The following is a 21,777-nucleotide window of genomic DNA, read 5'->3' on the forward strand; positions in this document are numbered from 1 at the left end:
CACAATGTCCATCTCCCTCCGTTCCCCATACAGTGTCCATCTCCCTCCGTTCCCCATACACAATGTCCATCTCCCCCCGTTCCCCGTACACAATGTCCTTCTCCCTCCGTTCCCTGTACACAATGTCCACCACCCTCCGTTCCACGTACACAATCTCCATCTCCCTCCGTTCCCCGTACACAATGTCCATCTCCCTCCGTTTCCCGTACACAATGTCCATCTCCCTCCGTTCCCTGTACACAATGTCCATCTCCCTCCGTTCCCCGTACACAATGTCCACCTCCCTCCGTTCCCCGTACACAATGTCCATCTCCCTGCATTCCCTGTGCTCAGTGTCCATCTCCCTCCGTTCCGCATACACAATGTCCATCTCTCTCCGTTCCCCGTACACAATGCCCATCTCCCTCCGTTCCCCAGACACAAAGTCCATCTCTCTCCGTTCCCCGTACACAATGCCCATCTCTCTCCGTTCCCCGTACACAATGTCCATCTCCCTCCGTTCCCCGTACACAATGTCCATCTCCCTCCGTTCCCCGTACACAATGTCCATCTCTCTCCGTTCCCCGTACACAATGCCCATCTCTCTCCGTTCCCCGTACACAATGTCCATCTCCCTCCGTTCCCCGTACACAATGTCCATCTCCCTCCGTTCCCCGTACACAATGTCCATCTCCCTCCGTTCCCCATACACAATGCCCATCTCCCTCCGTTCCCCATACACAGAGTCCATCTCTGTCCGTTCCCCGTACACAATGCCCATCTCCCTCCGTTCCCCGTACACTATTTCCATCTCCCTCCATTCCCTGTACACAATGTCCATCTCCCTCTGTTCCCCGTACACAATGTCCATCTCTCTCCGTTCCCCATACACAATGTCCATCTCCCTCCATTCCTCATACACAGTGTCCATCTCCCCCATCCCCGCACACAATGTCACACTCCCTCCGTTCCCCGTACACAATGCCCATCTCCCTCCGTTCCCTGTACACAATGCCCATCTCCCTCCGTTCCCTGTACACAATGTCCATCTCTCTCCGTTCCCCGTACACAATGTCCACCTCCCTCCGTTCCCCATACACAATGTCCATCTCCCTACATTCCCTGTGCTCAGTGTCCATCTCCCTCCTTTCCGCATACACAATGTCCATCTCCCTCCGTTCCCCGTACGCAATGTCCATCTCCCTCCATTCCTCATACACAATGTCCATCTCCCTACATTCCCCGTGCTCAATGTCCATCTCCTTCCGTTCCCCTTACACAATGTCCAGCTCCCTCCGTTCCCCGTATACAATGTCCAGCTCCCTCTGTTCCCTGTACACAATGTCCATCTCCCTCCATTCCCCATACACAATGTCCATCTCCCTTTTTTTCCTGTACACAATGTCCATCTCCCTCCGTTCCCCGTACACAATGTCCATCTCCCTCCGTTCCCCGTACACAATGCCCATCTCCCTCCGTTCCCCATACACAATGTCCATCTCCCTCCGTTCCCCGTACACAATGTCCATCTCCCTCCATTCCCCATACACAATGTCCATCTCGCTCCGTTCCCCATACACAATGTCCATCTCCCTCCGTTCCCCGTACACAATGTCCATCTCCCTCAGTTCCGTGTACACAATGTCCATCTCCCTCCGTTCCCCGTACACAATGTCCGTCTCCCTCCATTCCCCGTACACAATGCTCATCTCCCTCCGTTCCCCGTACACAATGTCCATCTCCCTCCATTCCCCATACACAATGTCCATCTCCCTACATTCCCCGTGCTCAATGTCCATCTCCTTCCGTTCCCCATACACAATGTCCATCTCCCTCCGTTCCCCGTACACAATGTCCATCTCCCTTTTTTTCCTGTACACAATGTCCATCTCCCTCCGTTCCCCGTACACAATGTCCATCTCCCTCCGTTCCCCGTACACAATGCCCATCTCCCTCCGTTCCCCGTACACAATGTCCATCTCCCTCCGTTCCCCGTACACAATGCCCATCTCCCTCCGTTCCCCATACACAATGTCCATCTCCCTCCGTTCCCCGTACACAATGTCCATCTCCCTCTGTTCCCTGTACACAATGTCCATCTCCCTCCATTCCCCATACACAATTACATCTCCCTTTTTTTCCTGTACACAATGTCCATCTCCCTCTGTTCCCTGTACACAATGTCCATCTCCCCCCATTCCGCGCACACAATGTCACACTCCTTTCGTTCCCCGTACACAATGCCCATCTGCCTCCGTTCCCTGTACACAATGCCCATCTCCCTCCGTTCCCTGTACACAATGTCCATCAACCTCCGTTCCCCATACACTATGTCCATCTCCCTCCGTTCCCCATACACAATGTCCATCTACCTCCGTTCCCCGTACACAATGTTCATCTCCCCCCATTCCCCGCACACAATGTCACACTCCCTCCATTCCCCGTACACAATGTCCATCTCCCCCCATTCCCCGCACACAATGTCGCACTCCCTCCGTTCCCTGTACACAATGTCCATCTCCCTCCGTTCCCCGTACACAATGTCCTTCTCCCTCCGTTCCCCGTATACAATGTCCATCTCTCGCTGTTCCCCGTACACAATGTCCATCTCCCTCCGTTCCCCATACAGAAAGTCCATGTCTCTCCGTTCCCCGTACACAATGCCCATCTCTCTCCGTTCCCCGTACACAATGCCCATCTCCCTCAGTTCCCTGTACACAATGTCCATCTCCCTCCGTTCCCCGTACACAATGTCCACCTCCCTCCGTTCCCCATACACAATGTCCATCTCCCTGCATTCCGTGTGCTCACTGTCCATCTCCCTCCGTTCCGCATACACAATGTCCATCTCCCTGCGTTCCCCGTACACAATGTCCATCTCCCTCCATTCCTCATACACAATGTTCATCTCCCTCCATTCCTCATAGACAATGTCCATCTCCTCCCATTCCCCGCACACAATGTCACAATCCCTCCATTCCCCGCACACAATCCCCATCTCCCTCCGTTCCCCGTACACAATCCCCATCTCTCTCCGTTCCCTGTACACAATGTCCATCTCCCTCCATTCCCCATACACAATGTCCATCTCCCTCCATTCCTCATAGACAATGTCCATCTCCTCCCATTCCCCGCACACAATGTCCATCTCCCTCCGTTCCCCGTACACAATGTCCATCTCCCTACATTCCCTGTGCTCAATGTCCATCTCCCTGCGTTCCCCGTACACAATGTCCATCTCCCTCCATTCCTCATACACAATGTCCATCTCCCTCCATTCCTCATAGACAATGTCCATCTCCTCCCATTCCCCGCACACAATGTCACACTCCCTCCATTCCCCGCACACAATACCCATCTCCCTCCGTTCCCCGTACACAATGTCCATCTCCCTCCGTTCCCTGTACACAATGTCCATCTCCCTCCATTCCCCATACACAATGTCCATCTCCCTTTTTTTCCTGTACACAATGCCCATCTGCCTCCGTTCCCTGTACACAATGTCCATCTCCCTCCGTTCCCCCTACACAATGTCCATCTCCCTCCGTTCCCCGTACACAATGTCCATCTACCTCCGTTCCCCGTACACAATGTTCATCTCCCCCCGTTCCCCGCACACAATGTCACACTCCCTCCATTCCCCGTACACAATGTCCATCTCCCCCCATTCCCCGCACACAATGTCGCACTCCCTCCGTTCCCTGTACACAATGTCCATCTCCCTCCGTTCCCCATACAGTGTCCATCTCCCTCCGTTCCCCATACACAATGTCCATCTCCCCCCGTTCCCCGTACACAATGTCCTTCTCCCTCCGTTCCCTGTACACAATGTCCACCACCCTCCGTTCCACGTACACAATCTCCATCTCCCTCCGTTCCCCGTACACAATGTCCATCTCCCTCCGTTTCCCGTACACAATGTCCATCTCCCTCCGTTCCCTGTACACAATGTCCATCTCCCTCCGTTCCCCGTACACAATGTCCACCTCCCTCCGTTCCCCGTACACAATGTCCATCTCCCTGCATTCCCTGTGCTCAGTGTCCATCTCCCTCCGTTCCGCATACACAATGTCCATCTCTCTCCGTTCCCCGTACACAATGCCCATCTCCCTCCGTTCCCCAGACACAAAGTCCATCTCTCTCCGTTCCCCGTACACAATGCCCATCTCTCTCCGTTCCCCGTACACAATGTCCATCTCCCTCCGTTCCCCGTACACAATGTCCATCTCCCTCCGTTCCCCGTACACAATGTCCATCTCTCTCCGTTCCCCGTACACAATGCCCATCTCTCTCCGTTCCCCGTACACAATGTCCATCTCCCTCCGTTCCCCGTACACAATGTCCATCTCCCTCCGTTCCCCGTACACAATGTCCATCTCCCTCCGTTCCCCATACACAATGCCCATCTCCCTCCGTTCCCCATACACAGAGTCCATCTCTGTCCGTTCCCCGTACACAATGCCCATCTCCCTCCGTTCCCCGTACACTATTTCCATCTCCCTCCATTCCCTGTACACAATGTCCATCTCCCTCTGTTCCCCGTACACAATGTCCATCTCTCTCCGTTCCCCATACACAATGTCCATCTCCCTCCATTCCTCATACACAGTGTCCATCTCCCCCATCCCCGCACACAATGTCACACTCCCTCCGTTCCCCGTACACAATGCCCATCTCCCTCCGTTCCCTGTACACAATGCCCATCTCCCTCCGTTCCCTGTACACAATGTCCATCTCTCTCCGTTCCCCGTACACAATGTCCACCTCCCTCCGTTCCCCATACACAATGTCCATCTCCCTACATTCCCCGTACACAATGTCCATCTCCCTCCGTTCCCCGTACGCAATGTCCATCTCCCTCCATTCCTCATACACAATGTCCATCTCCCTACATTCCCCGTGCTCAATGTCCATCTCCTTCCGTTCCCCTTACACAATGTCCAGCTCCCTCCGTTCCCCGTATACAATGTCCAGCTCCCTCTGTTCCCTGTACACAATGTCCATCTCCCTCCATTCCCCATACACAATGTCCATCTCCCTTTTTTTCCTGTACACAATGTCCATCTCCCTCCGTTCCCCGTACACAATGTCCATCTCCCTCCGTTCCCCGTACACAATGCCCATCTCCCTCCGTTCCCCATACACAATGTCCATCTCCCTCCGTTCCCCGTACACAATGTCCATCTCCCTCCATTCCCCATACACAATGTCCATCTCGCTCCGTTCCCCATACACAATGTCCATCTCCCTCCGTTCCCCGTACACAATGTCCATCTCCCTCAGTTCCGTGTACACAATGTCCATCTCCCTCCGTTCCCCGTACACAATGTCCGTCTCCCTCCATTCCCCGTACACAATGCTCATCTCCCTCCGTTCCCCGTACACAATGTCCATCTCCCTCCATTCCCCATACACAATGTCCATCTCCCTACATTCCCCGTGCTCAATGTCCATCTCCTTCCGTTCCCCATACACAATGTCCATCTCCCTCCGTTCCCCGTACACAATGTCCATCTCCCTTTTTTTCCTGTACACAATGTCCATCTCCCTCCGTTCCCCGTACACAATGTCCATCTCCCTCCGTTCCCCGTACACAATGCCCATCTCCCTCCGTTCCCCGTACACAATGTCCATCTCCCTCCGTTCCCCGTACACAATGCCCATCTCCCTCCGTTCCCCATACACAATGTCCATCTCCCTCCGTTCCCCGTACACAATGTCCATCTCCCTCTGTTCCCTGTACACAATGTCCATCTCCCTCCATTCCCCATACACAATGTCCATCTCCCTTTTTTTCCTGTACACAATGTCCATCTCCCTCTGTTCCCTGTACACAATGTCCATCTCCCCCCATTCCGCGCACACAATGTCACACTCCTTTCGTTCCCCGTACACAATGCCCATCTGCCTCCGTTCCCTGTACACAATGCCCATCTCCCTCCGTTCCCTGTACACAATGTCCATCAACCTCCGTTCCCCATACACTATGTCCATCTCCCTCCGTTCCCCATACACAATGTCCATCTACCTCCGTTCCCCGTACACAATGTTCATCTCCCCCCATTCCCCGCACACAATGTCACACTCCCTCCATTCCCCGTACACAATGTCCATCTCCCCCCATTCCCCGCACACAATGTCGCACTCCCTCCGTTCCCTGTACACAATGTCCATCTCCCTCCGTTCCCCGTACACAATGTCCTTCTCCCTCCGTTCCCCGTATACAATGTCCATCTCTCGCTGTTCCCCGTACACAATGTCCATCTCCCTCCGTTCCCCATACAGAAAGTCCATGTCTCTCCGTTCCCCGTACACAATGCCCATCTCTCTCCGTTCCCCGTACACAATGCCCATCTCCCTCAGTTCCCTGTACACAATGTCCATCTCCCTCCGTTCCCCGTACACAATGTCCACCTCCCTCCGTTCCCCATACACAATGTCCATCTCCCTGCATTCCGTGTGCTCACTGTCCATCTCCCTCCGTTCCGCATACACAATGTCCATCTCCCTGCGTTCCCCGTACACAATGTCCATCTCCCTCCATTCCTCATACACAATGTTCATCTCCCTCCATTCCTCATAGACAATGTCCATCTCCTCCCATTCCCCGCACACAATGTCACAATCCCTCCATTCCCCGCACACAATCCCCATCTCCCTCCGTTCCCCGTACACAATCCCCATCTCTCTCCGTTCCCTGTACACAATGTCCATCTCCCTCCATTCCCCATACACAATGTCCATCTCCCTCCATTCCTCATAGACAATGTCCATCTCCTCCCATTCCCCGCACACAATGTCCATCTCCCTCCGTTCCCCGTACACAATGTCCATCTCCCTACATTCCCTGTGCTCAATGTCCATCTCCCTGCGTTCCCCGTACACAATGTCCATCTCCCTCCATTCCTCATACACAATGTCCATCTCCCTCCATTCCTCATAGACAATGTCCATCTCCTCCCATTCCCCGCACACAATGTCACACTCCCTCCATTCCCCGCACACAATACCCATCTCCCTCCGTTCCCCGTACACAATGTCCATCTCCCTCCGTTCCCTGTACACAATGCCCATCTCCATCCGTTCCCCGTACACAATGTCCATCTCACTCCGTTCCCCATACACAATGTCCATCTCCCTACATTCCCTGTGCTCAATGTCCATCTCCCTCCGTTCCCCGTAAACAATGTCCATCTCCCTCCGTTCCCCGTACACAATGTCCATCTCCCTCCGTTCCCCAGACACAATGTCCACCCGTACACAAAGATCATCTCCCTCCGTTCCCCGTACATAATGTCCATCTCCCTCCGTTCCGCATACACAATGTCCACCCGTACACAATGATCATCTCCCTCCGTTCCCCGTACACAATGTCCATCTCCCTCCATTCCCCATACACAATGTCCATCTCCCTCCATTCCTCATAGACAATGTCCATCTCCTCCCATTCCCCGCACACAATGTCCATCTCCCTCCGTTCCCCGTACACAATGTCCATCTCCCTACATTCCCTGTGCTCAATGTCCATCTCCCTGCGTTCCCCGTACACAATGTCCATCTCCCTCCATTCCTCATACACAATGTCCATCTCCCTCCATTCCTCATAGACAATGTCCATCTCCTCCCATTCCCCGCACACAATGTCACACTCCCTCCATTCCCCGCACACAATACCCATCTCCCTCCGTTCCCCGTACACAATGTCCATCTCCCTCCGTTCCCTGTACACAATGTCCATCTCCCTCCATTCCCCATACACAATGTCCATCTCCCTTTTTTTCCTGTACACAATGCCCATCTGCCTCCGTTCCCTGTACACAATGTCCATCTCCCTCCGTTCCCCCTACACAATGTCCATCTCCCTCCGTTCCCCGTACACAATGTCCATCTACCTCCGTTCCCCGTACACAATGTTCATCTCCCCCCGTTCCCCGCACACAATGTCACACTCCCTCCATTCCCCGTACACAATGTCCATCTCCCCCCATTCCCCGCACACAATGTCGCACTCCCTCCGTTCCCTGTATACAATGTCCATCTCCCTCCGTTCCCCGTACACAATGTCCTTCTCCCTCCGTTCCCTGTATACAATGTCCATCTCTCGCTGTTCCCCGTACACAATGTCCATCTCCCTCCGTTCCCCATACAGAAAGTCCATGTCTCTCCGTTCCCCGTACACAATGCCCATCTCTCTCCGTTCCCCGTACACAATGCCCATCTCCCTCAGTTCCCTGCACACAATGTCCATCTCCCTCCGTTCTCCGTACACAATGTCCACCTCCCTCCGTTCCCCGTACACAATGTCCATCTCCCTGCATTCCCTGTGCTCAGTGTCCATCTCCCTCCGTTCCGCATACACAATGTCCATCTCCCTGCGTTCCCCGTTCACAATGTCCATCTCACTCCATTCCTCATACACATTGTTCATCTCCCTCCATTCCTCATAGACAATGTCCATCTCCTCCCATTCCCCGCACACAATGTCACACTCCCTCCATTCCCCGCACACAATCCCCATCTCCCTCCGTTCCCCGTACACAATCCCCATCTGCCTCCGTTCCCTGTACACAATGTCCATCTCCCTCCATTCCCCATACACAATGTCCATCTCCCTACATTCCCTGTGCTCAATGTCCATCTCCCTCCGTTCCCCGTACAGAATGTCAATCAACCTCCGTTCCCCGTACACAATGTCCATCGCCCTCCGTTTCCCGTACACAATGCCCATCTCTGTCCGTTTCCCGTACACAATGCCCATCTCCCTCCGTTCCCCGTACACTATGTCCATCTCCCTCCATTCCCCGTACACAATGTCCATCTCCCTCCATTCCCCGTATACAATGTCCATCTCCCTCTGTTCCCTGTACACAATGTCCATCTCCCTCCATTCCCCATACACAATATCCATCTCCCTTTTTTTCCGGTACACAATGTCCATCTCCCTCCGTTCCCCGTACACAATATCCATCTCCCTCCGTTCCCCGTACACAATGCCCATCTCCCTCCGTTCCCCATACACAATGTCCATCTCCCTCCGTTCCCCGTACACAATGTCCATCTCCCTCTGTTCCCTGTACACAATGTCCATCTCCCTCCGTTCCCCGTACACAATGTCCATCTCCCCCCATTCCGCGCACACAATGTCACGCTCCCTCCGTTCCACATACACAATGTCCATCTCCCTCCGTTCCCCATACACAATGCCCATCTCCCTCCGTTCCCTGTACACAATCCCCATCTCCCTCCGTTCCCCATACACAATGTCTATCTCCCTCCGTTCCCCGTACACAATGTCCATCTCCCTACATTCCCTGTGCTCAATGTCCATCTCCCTCTGTTCCCCGTACACAATGTCCATCTCCCTCCATTCCCCATACACAATGTCCATCTCCCTTTTTTTCCGGTACACAATGTCCATCTCCCTCCGTTCCCCGTACACAATGTCCATCTCCCTCCGTTCCCCGTACACAATGCCCATCTCCCTCCGTTCCCCATACACAATGTCCATCTCCCTCCGTTCCCCGTACACAATGTCCATCTCCCTCTGTTCCCTGTACACAGTGTCCATCTCCCCCCATTCCGCGCACACAATGTCACGCTCCCTCCGTTCCACATACACAATGTCCATCTCCCTCCGTTCCCCATACACAATGCCCATCTCCCTCCGTTCCCTGTACACAATCCCCATCTCCCTCCGTTCCCCGTACACAATGTCTATCTCCCTCCGTTCCCCGTACACAATGTCCATCTCCCTACATTCCCTGTGCTCAATGTCCATCTCCCTCTGTTCCCCGTACACAATGTCCATCTCCCTCTTTTCCCCGTACAAAATGTCCATCTCTCTCCATTCCCGGTACACAATGTCCATCTCCCTCCGTTCCCCGTACACAATGTCCATCTCCCTCCGTTCCCCGTACACAATGCCCATCTCCCTACATTCCCTGTGCACAATGTCCATCTCCCTCTTTTCCCCGTACAAAATGTCCATCTCTCTCCATTCCCCGTACACAATGCCCATCTCCCTCCATTCCCCATACACAATGTCCATCTCTCTCCGTTCCCCATACACAATGTCCATCTCCCTCCATTCCCTGCACACAATGCCCATCTCCCTACGTTCCCTGTACACAATGTCCATCTCCCTCCGTTCCCCGTACACAATGTCCATCTCCCTCCATTCCCCATACACAATGTCCATCTCTCTCCGTTCCCCATACACTATGTTCATCTCGGTCCGTTTCCTGTACACAATGCCCATCTCCCTCCGTTCCCCGTACACAATGTCCATCTCCTTCCGTTCCCCATACAAAATGTCCACCCGTACACAATGATCATCTCCCTCCATTCCCCATACACAATGTCCATCAACCTCCGTTCCCCGTACACAATGTCCATCTCCCTCCGTTCCCCGTACACAATGCCCATCTCCCTCCGTTCCCCGTACACAATGTCCATCTCCCTCCGTTCCCCGTACACAATGTCCATCTCCCTCCGTTTCCCGTACACAATGTCCATCTCCCTCCGTTCCCCATACACAATGTCCATCTCCCTCCGTTTCCGTTCCCCGTACACAATGTCCATCTCCCTCCATTCCCCATACACAATGTCCATCTTCCTCCGTTCCCCTTAAACAATGTCCATCTCACTCCGTTCCCCATACACAATGTCCATCTCCCTACATTCCCTGTGCTCAATGTCCATCTCCCTCCGTTCCCCGTACACAATGCCCATCTCCCTCCGTTCCCCGTACACAATGTCCATCTCCCTCCGTTCCCCGTACACAATGTCCATCTCCCTCCGTTTCCCGTACACAATGTCCATCTCCCTCCGTTCCCCATACACAATGTCCATCTCCCTCCGTTTCCGTTCCCCGTACACAATGTCCATCTCCCTCCATTCCCCATACACAATGTCCATCTTCCTCCGTTCCCCTTAAACAATGTCCATCTCACTCCGTTCCCCATACACAATGTCCATCTCCCTACATTCCCTGTGCTCAATGTCCATCTCCCTCCGTTCCCCGTAAACAATGTCCATCTCCCTCCGTTCCCCGTACACAATGTCCATCTCCCTCCGTTCCCCAGACACAATGTCCACCCGTACACAAAGATCATCTCCCTCCGTTCCCCGTACATAATGTCCATCTCCCTCCGTTCCGCATACACAATGTCCACCCGTACACAATGATCATCTCCCTCCGTTCCCCGTACACAATGTCCATCTCCCTCCGTTCCCCGTAAACAATGTCCATCTCCCTCCGTTCCCCGTACACAATGTCCATCTCCCTCCGTTCCCCATACACAATGTCCATCTCCCTCCGTTCCCTGTACACAATGCCCATCTCCCTCCGTTCCCCGTACACAATGTCCATCTCCCTCCGTTCCCCATACACAATGTCCATCTCCATCCGTTCCCTGTACGCAATGCCCATCTCCCTCCGTTCCCCGTACACAGTGTCCATCTCCCTCCGTTCCCCGTAAACAATGTCCATCTCCCTCCGTTCCCCGTACACAATGTGCATCTCCCTCCGTTCCCTGAACACAATGCCTATCTCCATCGGTTCCCCGTACACAATGTCCATCTCCCTCCGTTCCCCGTACACAATGTCCATCTGCCTCCGTTCCTCGTACACAATGTCCATCTACCTCCGTTCCCCGTACACAATGTCCATCTCCATCCGTTCTCTGTACGCAATGCCCATCTCCCTCCGTTCCCCGTACACAATGTCCATCTCCCTCCGTTCCCCGTAAACAATGTCCATCTCCCTCCGTTCCCCGTACACAATGTCCATCTTCCTCCGTTCCCTGTACACAATGCCCATCTCCATCCGTTCCCCGTACACAATGTCCATCTCCCTCCGTTCCCCGTAAACAATGTCCATCTCCCTCCGTTCCCCGTACACAATGTCCATGTCCCTACATTCCCCGTGCTCAATGTCCATCTCCCTCCGTTCCCCGTACACAATGCCCATCTCCCTCCGTTCCCTGTACACAATGTCCATCTCCCTCCGTTCCCCGTACACAATGTCCACCCGTACACAATGTCCATCACCCTCCGTTCCCCATACACAATGTCCATGTCCCTACATTCCCCGTGCTCAATGTCCATCTCCCTCCGTTCCCCATATACAATGTCCATCTCCCTCCGTTCCCCGTACACAATGCCCATCTCCCTCCGTTCCCTGTACACAATGTCCATCTCCCTCCGTTCCCCGTACACAATGTCCACCCGTACACAATGCCCATCTCCCTCCGTTCCCTGTACACAATGCCCATCTCCCTCCGTTCCCTGTACACAATGTCCATCTCCCTCCGTTCCCCGTACACAATGTCCACCCGTACACAATGTCCATCTCCCTCCGTTCCCCGTACACAATGTCCATCTCCCTCCGTTCCCCGTACACAATGTCCATCGCCCTCCGTTTCCCGTACACAATGTCCATCTCCCTCCGTTCCCCGTACACAATGTCCATCTCCCTCCGTTCCCCGTACACAATGTCCATCTGCCTCCGTTCCCCGTACACAATGTCCATCTCCCTCCGTTCCCCGTAAACAATGTCCATCTCCCTCCGTTCCCCATACACAATGTCCATCTCCCTCCGTTCCCTGTACACAATGCCCATCTCCCTCCGTTCCCCGTACACAATGTCCATCTTCCTCCGCTCCCCATACACAGTGTCCATCTCCCTACATTCCCTGTGCTGAATGTCCATCTCCCTCCGTTCCCCATACACAATGTCAATCTCCCTCTTTTCCCCGTACACAATATCCATCTCCCTCCGTTCCCCGTACATAATGCCCATCTTCCTCCGTTCCCTGTACACAATGCCCATCTCCCTCCGTTCCCCATACACAATGTCCATCTCCATCCGTTCCCTGTACGCAATGCCCATCTCCCTCCGTTCCCCGTACACAATGTCCATCTCCCTACATTCCCCGTGCTTAATGTCCATCTCCCTCCGTTCCCCATACACAATGTCCATCTCCCTCCGATCCCCGTACACAATGTCCATCTCCCTCTGTTCCCTGTACACAGTGTCCATCTCCCCCCATTCCCCGCACACAATGTCACAGTCCCTCCGTTCCCCGTACACAATTCCCATCTCCCTCCGTTCCCTGTACACAATGCCCATCTCCCTCCGTTCCCTGTACACAATGTCCATCTCCCTCCGTTCCCCGTACACAATGTCCACCCGTACACAATGTCCATCTCCCTCCATTCCCCATACACAATGTCCATCTCCCTCTGTTCCCCGTACACAATGTCCATCTCCCTCCATTCCCCATGCACAATGTCCATCTCCCTCCATTCCCCGTACACAATGTCCATCTCCCTCTGTTCCCTGTACACAGTGTCCATCTCCCCCCATGCCCGCACACAATGTCACACTCCCTCCGTTCCCCATACACAATGCCCATCTCCCTCCGTTCCCTGTACAAAATGTCCATCTCCCTCCGTTCCCCATACACAATTTCCATCTCCATCCGTTCCCTGTGCGCAATGCCCATCTCCCTCCGTTCCCCGTACACAATGTCCATCTCCCTCCATTCCCCATACACAATGTCCATCTCCCTCCGTTCCCCGTACACAATGTCCATCTCCCTCCGTTCCCCGTACACAATGCCCATCTCCCTCCGTTCCCTGTACACAATGCCCATCTCCCTCCGTTCCCTGTACACAATGTCCATCTCCCTCCGTTCCCCGTACACAATGTCCACCCGTACACAATGTCCATCTCCCTCCGTTCCCCATACACAATGTCCATGTCCCTACATTCCCCGTGCTCAATGTCCATCTCCCTCCGTTCCCCGTACACAATGCCCATCTCCCTCCGTTCCCTGTACACAATGTCCATCTCCCTCCGTTCCCTGTACACAATGTCCATCTCCCTCTGTTCCCTGTACACAGTGTCCATCTCCCCCCATGCCCGCACACAATGTCACACTCCCTCCGTTCCCCATACACAATGCCCATCTCCCTCCGTTCCCTGTACAAAATGTCCATCTCCCTCCGTTCCCCATACACAACGTCCGTCTCCCTCCTTTCCGTATACAAAATGTCCATCTCCATCCATTCCCTGTACACAATGTCCATCTCCCTCCGTTCCCCTGACACAACGTCCATCTCCCTCCGTTCCCCGTACACATCATCCATCTCCCTCCGTTCCCCGTACTCAATGCCCATCCCTGTATGGAGTGACCATCTCCCTCCATTCTCTGCATGTCCATGTGAGTGCCTCAGAGCCTCTTATAACACCTCTATTGTATCTGTCTTCCCCACCAACCTGGGCGTCACATTCTAGACACCCACTCATCTCTGTGTAAGAAAAAACATGCCCCTCACATGCCCTTTGAACTTTCACCTTCTCACCTGAAAGTGTCTGCCCTCTGGTATCCGACATTTCCATTCTGGGGATCAGATACTGTCTGTCTACTCTATAATCTCATAATCTTATAAACCTCTATCACGTTTACCCTCAGCCACTGTCACTCCAGAGAAAACAACCCAAGTTTATCCAGCCTCTCCTTGTAGCTCAGGTCTTGTAATCCAGGCAACATCCTGGTGAACCTCTTCAAGGACTCCATATCCTTCTTGTGAGTCCAGCAGCCCAGATGTGGCCTATATCCCTCAAAACCTTTACTATTCATGTACCTGTCCTTGTCTTTTAAATGTCATTAATGTTCCTGCCTCAACCACTTCCTCTGGCAGCTTGTTCCATAGACGGACCATCCTCTGGGTGATAAAGTTGTCCTTTGGGTTCCTGTTAAATCTCCCTCCCCTCTCACCTTAAACCTGTGCCCTCTGGTTCTTGATTGCCCAACCCTGGGGAAAAAGACTGTGCACATTCACCCTACCTGCGCCCCTCGTGGTTTTATACGCCTCTGTAAGGTCACCCCTCAGTCTCCTATGCTCCAAGGAGTAAAGTCCCAACCTGTCCAATCTCTCTCCATAACTCAATCCCCGAGCCCCGGTAACATCCTCATAAATCTCCTCTGCACCTGCCCAGCTCAATGGCGTCTTTCCTACAGCGGGGCGACCAGAACTGAACACAATACTCCGAGTGCGGCCTTACCAACGTCTTGTACAACGTCAACATAACGTCCCAACCCCTGTACTCAGTGTCCTGACTGATGAAGGCCAGCATGCCATGTCCCTGTACCCCTGGGTCCCTCTGATCTATAACACTACCCAGTGTCATTGTCAATCTGTGACTCCACTTTCAGGGAACCATGTCCCCGTACCCCTGGGTCACACTGTTCCACAACACTCCCCAGGGTCCCTGTCTACCTGTGACTCCACTTTCAGGGAACCATGTCCCCGTACCCCTGGGTCACACTGTTCCACAACACTCCCCAAGGTCCCTGTCTACCTGTGACTCCACTTTCAGGGAACCATGTCCCTGTACCACTGGGTCACACTGTTCCACAACACTCCCCAAGGTCCCTGTCTACCTGTGACTCCACTTTCAGGGAACCATGTCCCTGTACCCCTGGGTCACACTGTTCCACAACACTCCCCAGGGTCCCTGTCTACCTGTGACTCCACTTTCAGGGAACCATGTCCCCGTACCCCTGGGTCACACTGTTCCACAACACTCCCCAAGGTCCCTGTCTACCTGTGACTCCACTTTCAGGGAACCATGTCCCTGTACCCCTGGGTCACACTGTTCCACAACACTCCCCAAGGTCCCTGTCTACCTGTGACTCCACTTTCAGGGAAACATGTCCCCGCACCTCTGGATCACATTGCACTACAACACTCCCCAGGGTCCCTGTCTACCTGTGACTCCATTTTCATATAGAATAGTCAGCATGTTGAAGAGCCAAGAGGACCCCGGTCAGACCCCACTTGGAGTACTGTGCACTTTTCTAATCACCTCACTACAGGAAGGATGTGGAAACTATAGAAAGGGTGCTGAGGAGATCTACAAGGATATTGCCTGGATTGGGGAGCATGCCTTATGAGAATAGTTTGAGTGAACTCGGCCTTTTCTCCTTGGAGCGACGGAGGATGAGAGGTGATTGAGAGATTGAGGTGTATAAGATGATGAGAGGCATTGATCATGTGGATAGTCAGAGGCTTTTTCCTGGGGCTGAAATAACATAAGAGGGCAAAGTTTTAAGGTGCTTGGAACAGATACAGAGGAGATGTCAGGGGCAAGTTTTTTACACAGAGTGGTGAGTATGTAGAATGAGCTGCTGGCAAAGGTGGTAGAGGTGGATATGATAGGGTCTTTTAAGAGACTCCTAGATAGGTACATGGAGCTTAGAAAAATAGAGGGCTATAGGTAAACCTAGGTAATTTCTAAAGTAAGTACATGTTCAGCACAGCATTGTGGTCCAAAGGGCCTGTATTGTGCTGTAGGTTTCCTATGTTTCTGTGTTTCAGGGAACTATTGGGTCCTTCTGTTCCACAAGACTCCCCAGGTCCTTATCTGATGGAATAGTGTCAAACAAACACCCTCCACCCACTGCTTGCTCACGCCCTGTCTGGCCTCTCTCCCTCCGTGTAGCGAACCACAGGATTACGACTACGAGACAATCCGTAACATCGACCCATACAACACGGACTTCTGCAGCAGTGTCAAGGATGGGATGAAATACTGGAACATGACGGTACAGTGGTGGTTGGCCACATACATCTATCACCGTGCTCCCGTCAAGGCCAAGCTACTGAGGTGAGTGTCCACTGCCCAATTGACAACGGTGCTGGCTGGAGATCTCTCTCCCTCTCCCTCCCTCTCCCCCTCCTTCTGACCTTCAACTCTCTGAGGCAGAGCGCTCTGTCCTCAGTAAGGGCCTCAGCTTTGTCCCCCTTCTCCCACACCTCAGCGAGTTCCACGTACGCCATGACGCTGAACTCTACTTTCTCCGTCTCCGAGCTTACTTCTTTGACAAGGACTCTCCTACTCCCACCGATGACCCCTTCTCCCGTCTTCAACCCTCCTCCTCTTCAAGGACACCCCGCTCTGGTCTTCTGCCTGCTCTGGATCTCTTTATTGCTAATTGCCGACAGGACATCAACCGTCTCGACTTCACCACACCCTGTTCCAATTCCAACCTCACTCCTTCCGAACGCTTTGCTCTCCGCTCCCTCCGCACCAATCCCAACCTCACTATAAAACCTGCTGATAAGGGGGGAGCTGCTGTTGTCTGGCAGACTGACCTCTACCTGGCTGAGGCACAGCGACAACTCTCTGATACCTCCTCTTATTTACCCCTTGATCATGACCCCACTAAGGAGCACCAGGCCATTGTCTCCTATACCATCACCAATCTTATCAGCTCTAGGGATCTCCCAACCACTGCCACCAACCTCATAGTTCCCACACCCCGCACTTCCCGTTTCTACCTCCTACCCAAGATCCACAAACCTGCCTGTCCAGGTAGACCTATTGTCTCAGCTTGCTCCTGCCCCACTGAACTCATTTCTGCATACCTTGACACTGTCTTATCACCCCTTGTTCAATCTCTTCCCACCTATGTTCGTGACACTTCTCATGCTTTGAATTTTTTCAATGATTTTAAGTTCCCTGGCCCCCACCGTCTTATTTTCACCATGGACGTCCAGTCCCTATGTACCTCCATCCCCCACCGAGATGGTCTCGAAGCTCTTCGCTTTTTTTTGGATTCCAGACCTAACCAATTCCCCTCTACCACCACTCTCCTCCGTCTAGCGGAATTAGTTCTTACTCTCAATAATTTCTCCTTTGGCTCCTCCCACTTCCTCCAAACCAAGGGTGTAGCCATGGGCACCCGTATGGGTCCCAGTTATGCCTGCCTTTTTGTTGGCTTTGTGGAACAGTCCATGTTCCAAGCCTATACGGGTATCCATCCCCCTCTTTTCCTTCGCTAATTCGACGACTGCATTGGTGCTGCCTCCTGCACGCATGCTGAGCTTGTTGACTTCATTAACTTTGCCTCCAACTTTCACCCTGCCCTCAAATTTACCTGGTCCATTTCCGACACCTCCCTCCCCTTTCTTGATCTTTCTGTCTCCATCTCTGGAGATGGCTTATCTACTGATAACTACTATAAGCCTACAGACTCTCACAGCTACCTGGACTATTCTTCTTCCCACCCTGTCTCTTGCAAAAATGCTATCCCCTTCTCACAATTCCTCCATCTCCGCCGCATCTGCTCTCAGGATGAGGCTTTTCATTCCAGGACGAAGGAGATGTCTTCCTTTTTTAAAGAAAGGGGCTTCCCTTCTTCCACCATCAACTCTGCTCTCAAACGGATCTCTCCCATTTCCCGCACATCTGCTCTCACCCCATCCACCCGCCACCCCAGTCGGGATAGGGTTCCCCTTGTCCTTACCTACCACCCCACCAGCCTCCAGGTCCAACGTATAATTCTCCGTAACTTCCGCCACCGCCAACGGGATCCCACTACCAAGCATATCTTTCCCTCCCCCCCCTTCTGCTTTTCGCAGGGATCGCTCCCTACACGACTCCCTTGTCCACTCGTTTCCCCCCCCCCCCCCACCCCATCCCTTCCCACCGATCTCCCTCCTGGCACTTATCATTGTAAGCGGAACAAGTGCTACACCTGCCCTTACACTTCCTCCCTCACCACCATTCAGAGCCCCAGACAGTCCTTCCAGGTGAGGCGACACCTCACCTGTGAGTCGGCTGGTGTGGTATACTGCGTCCGGTGCTCCCGGTGTGGCCTTTTATATATTGGTGAGACCCGACGCAGACTGGGAGACCGTTTCACTGAACACCTACGCTCGGTCTGCCAGAAAAAGCAGGATCTCCCAGTGGCCACACATTTTAATTCCACATCCCATTCCCATTCTGATACGTCTATCCATGGCCTCTACTACTGTCAAAATGAATCCAAACTCAGGTTAGAGGAACAACACCTTATATACCGGCTGGGTAGCCTCCAACCTGATGGCATGAACATTGACTTCTCTAACTTCCGTTAATGCCCCTCCTCCCCTTCTTACCCCATCCCTGACATATTTAGTTGTTTGCCTGTTCTCCATCTCCCTCTGGTGCTTCACCCCACCCCCCCTTTCTTTCTCCCGAGGCCTCCCGTCCCATGATCCTTTCCCTTCTCTAGCTCTGTATCCCTTTTGCCAATCACCTTTCCAGCTCTTAGCTTCATCCCACCCCCTCCGGGCTTCTCCTATCATTTCGCATTTCCCCCTCCCCCCACTACTTTCAAATCTCTTACTATCTTTCCTTTCAGTTAGTCCTGACGAAGGGTCTCAGCCCGAAACGTCAAAAGTGCTTCTCCCTATAGATGCTGCCTGGCCTGCTGTGTTCCACCAGCAATTTGTGTGTATTGTTTGAATTTCCAGCTTCTGCAGATTTCCTCGTGTCTGCACTCTAAATGTTCATCGTTTTAAAACTTTGTTTTTTCCTCCCATACCTACTCTTCCCCCACACACTTACCCTCTCCCCTGCATCCTACTCTCTTTCCTGTCCCCTCTCCCCCCACTCTGCCCCCACTATCTCCCCCTTTTCTCTGCCCTCCTCCCCCCCCCAGGATTGGTTGGACGATGCTTGTCAGTGCTTTCTGGCACGGCCTCCACCCTGGATACTACCTGAGTTTCCTGACCATCCCGGTGTGCCTGGCAGCGGAGGGGGCGATGGAGCGAGGAGTGCAAGCACGTCTGGGGGCTGGTTACCCCCTCCGCGCCTACAGCTGGCTGCAGTGGTTCTGGAAGATGCGTGCCTACGACTACATGGCGGCTGGCTTCGTCCTGCTGACACTGCACGACACGCTGGCTCACTGGCGCTTGCTCTACTTCTATCAGCATCTCCTCTGCCTGGCTTTCTTCACGGTGGGCTATGCCCTCACACCCCGGTCCAGGTCCGGGGGAATCCGACCCCCGCCAGCCCTGTCTCCTACCCCCATCCCCTTCACCCCTCCACCTTTCACCTCTTCCAGACCCGAAGCTCAAGAGCAAGGTGGGGTTCGCCGGCGGGGGTCCCAGAGGGAGGAGTGAGAACATTTTATGTGATCAGTGGGGTGGGGAACTAAAATTCAGGGCAGTGGTTCTCTTGGGAAGGGCGAAATGGTGACGGGGTGCACACTGTTGTGCCCCCCCCAACCCCACCCTACTTCCTGTTGGTGAGGCTCTATCCATTCAGTACAGGCTCTGCCGTAAAACTAAAGCCTCTATTGCCAGTAACTCTGCCCCTCCATCCCTGTCCCACCCCTCTATCTAGCCCCTCCTTTTTCCCCAGAGAAACCCCACCCCCCGACACCTAGCTCCACTCCCCCAGAATCAAAGCCCTTTACCACCAGCCTCTCCTCTCTCCTCAAAACCTTGCCCATTTATCCCTGGCCCCTCCTGTTTTCTGTACCCCAACCTCCATTTCATGGTAAATCTGCTCCTTGTTCTTATAATCCCACCCCTTTAGCCTTACCACACCCACTTCAACTCAATGAAACCCCTCCTGCCCACCAACTGAAACCCCACCCCTGTAGACCATGTCCCCACCCACTGTCCCAGTGAAGCGCTACTCTTTCCCCTATCTCCACCCATCATCCCCTTTTACCTGTAAACACCCCTCCCCTCCACCATCCGCTCTGGGTCCTGCAGGTTGGCCATCTGTTCTCACCCCACCACCCACCTGACCACCGAACGCTCCCGACATCTTGTTTCTGCTTCCACCCTCCCTTCCACCCCCACATTTCACTCCGTCGTTTCTGTACTCCTAGCGTGTGCCTGCTTAAAGTGGGCCCATCCTCCAGATCAGTCTGTGGGATCCACCTGCTTAAAACAGTCAACAACTCCTCTGTCCTGAAAGTCCCATTACAATTACCAGTAATCAACATCCCCGTGACCCCAGGGTTAGAGGGGGGGGGGGGAGAAATCAACCATGGTTCCTGTTCCCCATCACTGCCCAGTGACCCTGGGGTTGGGGGGGGGGAGTATCTGCCAGGGTTCCCAGCACAGGAGTGACATATATCACTGTGTATTGTTCTATATATTTGTGTGTGTGAGTTACATTGTTCATCTGAAGCCAGTGCCCTGGTAACTATGACTGGTCAGGTGCTGCTCACTGCCTCACTCTGCACCCAGATGCCTGTATCCCCAACTGTACCTGTGTGTGTGATACATCGACACACCAGTCTCCCACTTCTGAGCTGCTCTTGTGTGTGTGTAAAACACAATCTGCACAAGCATTCTCTCTGCCTGTATTTCCCTATGCCTGTAACATTGTATCAGCACAGCTGTCTCCACCAATGTGTGTGAGGCATACCGCATCAGTACAAGCGAACCCTGTGACTGTTTTCTTGTAGAGAGAGTGTGTGTGTGTGTGTGAGAGAGAGACTGTCTGCAAGGTGGTGCCATGTGGGGTCTCTCTGCCTGTGTGTGCTGCCACCTGTGTACCCACGATGGGTCTCTGCCTGTGTGTGTGTGTGAGTGAGAGAGAGAGAGAGACAGTTGCTGAATATTGCCAATCTGAGTCATTTACAATTTTGTATGTTTTTTTAAATATAAAACACTGCTGTCAAGAGCTGAATAAAGAAGATTGTGACTTTTGTGTTGGTGTTATGTTGCTATAGCTCAGGGTCCTCTGTTCCTTCTCAGGTGGGGCAAATGTGTGTACTTTATTCATCCCCATGGGGAAATTCAACTTTTTTCCTATGGGACATTGGAAAAAAGTTGGATTTCCCCATGGGGATGAATAAAGTATCTATCTATCTATCTACTCCGGTACTGTCTGATATTCACCAGAGGTCAGAGGGGGGGCGGTATATGCCAGGTTGCAGATGACATCAAAATCAGTAGTGTTGTTGATACTGAAAGCAGTTTTCGGGCTTTACAGAG

General features: G+C 53.2%; 1 protein-coding gene across 1 annotated transcript in view; it reads left to right on the forward strand.

Annotated features, from left to right (window-relative positions):
- The window catches only part of LOC140715698 (lysophospholipid acyltransferase 7-like), a 170,944-nt gene extending 149,456 nt beyond the window's left edge, over positions 1 to 21,488 (forward strand). The window contains exons 9-10 of the mRNA XM_073028067.1: positions 16,493 to 16,657; positions 19,479 to 21,488. Coding sequence (XP_072884168.1) covers positions 16,493 to 16,657; positions 19,479 to 19,941 — 628 coding nt within the window. The 3' untranslated portion in view covers positions 19,942 to 21,488. The remainder of the gene's footprint in view (positions 1 to 16,492; positions 16,658 to 19,478) is intronic.
- Positions 21,489 to 21,777: the final 289 nt, after the last annotated feature.

The sequence above is a fragment of the Hemitrygon akajei genome, chromosome 24 (assembly GCF_048418815.1).
Source record: "Hemitrygon akajei chromosome 24, sHemAka1.3, whole genome shotgun sequence".
NCBI classification, from domain to species: Eukaryota; Metazoa; Chordata; class Chondrichthyes; order Myliobatiformes; family Dasyatidae; genus Hemitrygon; species Hemitrygon akajei.